Source organism: Apium graveolens, chromosome 8 (assembly GCF_009905375.1).
Source record: "Apium graveolens cultivar Ventura chromosome 8, ASM990537v1, whole genome shotgun sequence".
Taxonomy (NCBI): Eukaryota; Viridiplantae; Streptophyta; class Magnoliopsida; order Apiales; family Apiaceae; genus Apium; species Apium graveolens.
In genome coordinates this window covers 109547758-109553294 of record NC_133654.1, presented here as the reverse complement: position 1 = coordinate 109553294, position 5537 = coordinate 109547758, and the positions used below count along the sequence as shown (strand labels likewise).

At 34.8% G+C, this 5537-nt stretch overlaps 1 protein-coding gene across 1 annotated transcript in view; it reads right to left on the bottom strand.

Moving 5' to 3' along the window:
- Positions 1–3086: 3086 nt before the first annotated feature.
- The window catches only part of LOC141677157 (G-type lectin S-receptor-like serine/threonine-protein kinase At1g11410), a 4649-nt gene continuing 2198 nt past the window's right edge, over positions 3087–5537 (bottom strand). Inside the window, exons 3-7 of the mRNA XM_074482923.1 lie at positions 5187–5362; positions 4588–4792; positions 4231–4462; positions 3939–4089; positions 3087–3840 (exon numbers count right to left, since the gene is read on the bottom strand). Coding sequence (XP_074339024.1) covers positions 3523–3840; positions 3939–4089; positions 4231–4462; positions 4588–4792; positions 5187–5362 — 1082 coding nt within the window. The 3' untranslated portion in view covers positions 3087–3522. The remainder of the gene's footprint in view (positions 3841–3938; positions 4090–4230; positions 4463–4587; positions 4793–5186; positions 5363–5537) is intronic.

Below are 5537 nucleotides of genomic sequence, written 5' to 3'. Positions count from 1 at the left end.
TGGGTCATTTCATTCCTCTATCCCATCCTTTCACTGCCACTACAGTTGCTCAGGCGTTCTTGGACAACATATATAAATTGCATGGCATGCCTAAAACTATGGTGTCTGACAGGGATAAACTGTTTACGAGCAATTTTTGGAAGGATCTCTTCAACTCGGTGGGTACCAAATTACATATGAGTACGTCTTACCACCCTCAAACAGATGGCCAGACAGAGCGACTAAATAGATGTATGGAGCAATACTTAAGGGTCATGGTAGGGAATCGACCAAAATCTTGGGTGAAGTGGTTGGCACTCGCAGAATGGTGGTACAACTCCTCTTACCACAGTGCAATTAAGATGAGCCCTTTTGAGGCTTTGTATGGGACTGCACCTAGACAGGTATGCTCTCCTGCAACTCACAGATCCTCTAATAACATAGTGCAAGATTTCCAGATCAAACGAGAGGCTATGAACCAATTACTCTGTGATGCAATTTTAACTGCTCAACAGAAGTACAAGTATTATGCAGACACGAAAAGGCAGGAGGTACAATATCAAGTAGGGGATATGGTCTTTTTAAAACTACAGCCTTATAGACAATTATCTATGGCCATAAGGAGGTACCTCAAAGTATCACACAAATACTTTGGCCCATTCAAAATCCTGGAGAAAATTGGTAATGTGGCGTATAAACTCGAACTACCTACTGAAAGTGCTGTACATCCTGTCTTCCATGTGAGTTTACTCAAGAAGAAAGTTGGTAGTAAGTACACCGTAACCTCCACCTTGCCTAAGCTGGGTAGTGAATGACAGTTTTTGGTTCATCCAGTCGAAGTCTTGGACAGGAAAATGATTAAGAAGGGTAATTCAGCTGTAGTTCAGTGGTTGGTGCAATGGTCAAATACCATACCAGAAAATGCTACTTGGGAGTTGGCTTCGGTTATCCAAGAACAATATCCTGATTTCAATCCTTGAGGTCAAGTATTGTATAAGGAGGGAATATTGTAACTATCTAAGAAAGATAGTTGATTAAATTAATAAGTTATTTACTCACTAAAGATAGCCGCTGTTATTTTGTCGTCTTGGAAGCATGGGGAAGAGAATATCTTGGATCACGAGCCCGACAACTTACAAAAAGCAAACGTATGGATAATTGACATGTGTCCACTAGTTGCTACTTATAGGAGTGGAGGGTATTGGGTAGAGCAGACTTGGAAAACAATTTTCTCTTCTCTGTATTTTCAATTCTCATGACCTCTGTATCTTTATCTTTTAATAAAACTTTCAGTTCTCTTCTAAACTTTGTTTTTATTTTAATTGCATCATTGCTTTTATCTAGTTCAATCCTCTAGTTGGTTACATTAGTTTAGGTCTTCCTACTTACCGTATAAGGAATGGCGATGGTGGCATGTTGCCGGAGTCTGTTGATTGGAGGCAGAGAGGTGCTGTATAAACTAATGATTATTCAATTAGTTTTGGCCATTTCTCTTTTTTTTGATCTACCCAAGAATCTAGCCAGCCCGGCAAAAGAACAATCATCCCTGTGAAAAACAAAGATTTGTAATTATTCAGAGAGAGAGAGAGATGGCTGGATACAGAGGTGAAAATGAGTACGATTACTTGTTCAAGTTGGTTTTAATAAGTGATTCAGGTGTGGGTAAATCAAATCAGCTTTCAAGATTCACTAGAAATGAGTTTAATCTTGATTCAAAGTCAACTATTGGTGTTGAATTTGCTAGAAAGAGTCTTAATGTTGATGCCAAAGTCATCAAAGCTCAAATATGGGACATTGCTGGCCAGGAAAGGTATTGCTTTTTTCTTCTTTAATTCAGGTGATTGAATTTTGATTTTATTGGATATTTAGGGGAAGTTGCAGGGATTGTGTGATTGAGGTTAATTGAGGTGTTTTGGTAAATAATTCAGTGATAAAGTTGTGTTTTTTATTTTGCAGATATATGTTGTCTCCATAACAATCCGTATTGTGGTAGCTGCAGAACAAGAAGCTGATACTGGAAAAGCTGTTGAAAAAGATTTTTTTGCTCAGGTATTGGCGATTGTTGAAGAATTTATCCAGTACCTTGACTGCTACTTGACTGCTACTACATTCTACACTTGAGTAACTAAAATATTTTATAAGATCTGTTAGCATAAATTTTTAGTTTCATTTTGAGAGTTTCTTTTAGTTTCATTTTGTTTGGCTGGGATGGTTTAGAATACAGTTTATCCAGCATATTAGCATTAGGCCTTGTTCAATGTCATTCAGTGCTGATTAAATAGATAAAAAGGAGAATCCTATGAATCAGAAGATGTTAGAATGCTTCTTTTATTAATAATGTTCTATTTTCTCATCTTCCCCTTTTCTTGTTAACCTTATCATCTCCATTTCTTTGCTTAGTAATAAACTGTTTTTGTGATTTTATCTGCAAATTAGATTTAGTTCATAGAGATCTCCAAGGGCAAGCACCTGTTAGCAATAATGTCTAAGTGGCAACCCTAATTTTAAAAATATACATGATATTTGTTAATATACATGATATTTAAAAAAACAGTACTCCTAGGAAGACACCTGTTATGTAAAATTTTAGATGCCAAGCACCAGCGGCTTATTTTCCAACTACTATACACCTTCCCGCCACAACATTTGGATTATCAAATATATATAATTAAGGTTTGGATTTTTAGAATTGAATGGAGTTTTACAAAAAATGGAGAGATCTTTTGTATCTTTAAATTTGAATATATAATTACTAATTTAATTTTATATTTTAACTTTAAGTAATATTAACTGTAAAAATTTATCATCAACAAGCTGTAAAAAAACTCATTGTTAACCAAATTTATTAATTACTTATATAATAATTTTACCGTACATTTTTATATAAAAAACTATTAACAAATTACTTGGAAAAAAAGAATTAGTTAAATGTTTTATAATATATAAAAGTAATATTTGTTAAATAATTTTTATCATGATTTAAATATTTTAACATCATTAAATATGTTATATATATATATTATTTCCACTTATATCAAGTAAAAATAATTAATTTTTATTAATAACTTCTTACCAAACTTTTTTGCTAAAAGATGACGGTATAATTGTTGAAATTTAAAAATAACAATAAAACTATTTTTTAAATATACCTAATCATTATAGCTAATAACATTTCAGCAAATTTTACATAATATTTATTTTCTACTTATATAGCTAAAGGATATAGCTACTCCCTTGAAGATGCTCTTAAGGTCATGACAATGACTTTGACCTTAACACTACCACAGACTAAACAGTTCAATGTATCTTTTTCATTTGATTGCAAAGCGGGCGTAAAAAAACTACAGATCACAGTACCCAACAAATGCAATTTATATACACTTTTTACATAAATCTACAAAGCTTACAAACAATTACTAATAACTTACACGGCTGTCAAAACATAATATACAAGTTAAGGTGACTTGTGGCAATTGGTATAGATTAACATGTAGTGAACAATTATTTTCATCACCAGCAGTAGTTTGCAGCTCTCTCTTCTTGTTATCGACCTTCAATCGTACTTATTGTCATTTCAGATAAAGCAGTAGCTCCGAGTCCAGAATAAGAACATGACCTTACAGGTCCAAAATATCTTGTTGCTCGGTTTATGAATGCAGGCTGTTCTGGTTGCGATGGAGGAGTTCTTTCGTTAGACAACATAGAGGCTACCTCAGACATTGTTGGACGAACAGCTGCAGATTCTTGTACACACAATAACCCGACATGAATGCATCTTAAAACTTCACTAACAGCATATGGCTCACCCAATGACGGATCAACTATTTCCAGAGGTGTATCTTTTAGCCACTGATCCCAAACCTACAAATCAAGCGTGACACACTTTATATTTGGCTGTGGCCATCAAATATCAAAACCTACTGGTATGTGCGTGCTCGCGTGTCCATTAATTAACTTACATGACCAATTAAATTCAATGTGTTTTCTCTATCGAAATTACTATTGTTCCTTCTGCCACTGATGATTTCTAATAGGAGAACTCCAAAGCTGAATACATCCGATTTGATTGAGAAAAGTCCTTCCATAGCATATTCCGGTGACATATAACCACTGCAATATCGCAAACTCATTGTAATATAAATTTCTATTGTTTTCCTATTAATTATAGTATAGGCCTTGATATATAGACAAAGAGAAGAGTGAGACAAAGCATGTTTGTTTGCATAAAAAATTGCTTTGCAAATCACTTACTATGTTCCAACAACTCTCCTTGTAGTATCTTCATTTTGGTCGCTGCTAAATATTCTGGCCATTCCAAAGTCCGATATTTTAGGGTTCATGGAAGCATCCAGTAGAACATTGCTAGCTTTTAAATCCCTGTGAATGATTCTTAATCTGGAGTCCTGGTGAAGATATATCATTCCTCGAGCAATTCCCATTGCAATTTCAAAGCGTGTGCGCCAATTTAGCACCGACTTTTTTGCTTTGTAATGTATAATTAAATTTATGATTGAGTTGACAAAATATCATCTAATTTGAATACAGAAGAAATGAACTAATTTTGTGTTTGGTTGGGAGAACAAGAGGGCTAAAGAAAAAGAGTAATACCAAAAATGAAGCAATCTAATCCTCCGTTTGGCAAGAACTCGTAGACTAACATTTTCTCTTGGATGCAATATCCCAACAGCTGTACTAGGTTCCTGTGCTGAAGTTTTGCTATAAGAATGATTTCATTTTTGAATTCCTCAATCCCTTGGCTTGATGTAATTGATAATTTTTTCACCGCAATTTCTTGTCCACCTTGCAGTTGCCCCTAAAATAGAACTTCACTGGTTATTCAAAAAATTCCTCTCGTCTTCAGATTTATCGATTCACAATACATAAGCCACCACCTTATAAATATGACAAACAGGGACGAGGACAAGAAGGGTAGTAGTTTGAAACCCCTAGTGTAAGAAGGTACCATGTTGTGCCTTCTTTTAAATGACAAAACCAATCATCTTAAAGAAAATATCTTCAATCACTGTCAGTTTGAAGATAGTAGATACACCTTTATTGTACCATATATTATGTCTATGGACTATGATAGTCTAATTGCATATTGCTGTAACTTGGTTCCATGGAAGTTGAAATATCCTAAGAAACTACAATATTAGCGAAAAAAATTAGACCTTAATTTCAAACTGAGAGATGCCTGTAAAATGTACCTTGTATACCGTGCCAAAACCACCTTCTCCTAACTTCTTAGAAAGTGAAAAATTATCCGTGGCTGCAACAATTGTCCTCAGCAAAAATGGATGCACCTCTGTGCTACTTGTTCCTCTTTCGTCATTATTCTGGGGACTGTCAAACAATTCAAGTTGTCCGTCGTCTCCTTCTGTAACTGTTTTGTAAAAGTGAGAAAGTACTACAAAAAATTAACATTTAAAGCGAATAATGACAGATTAGTATAAAATCAGATAACAGAACCTATCGTACTGTCAACTCCCCTCCCTCTCGCTCTCCCTCTCCTATCGTACTGTCAACTCCCCTCCCTCTCGCTCTCTCTCTCTCTCATC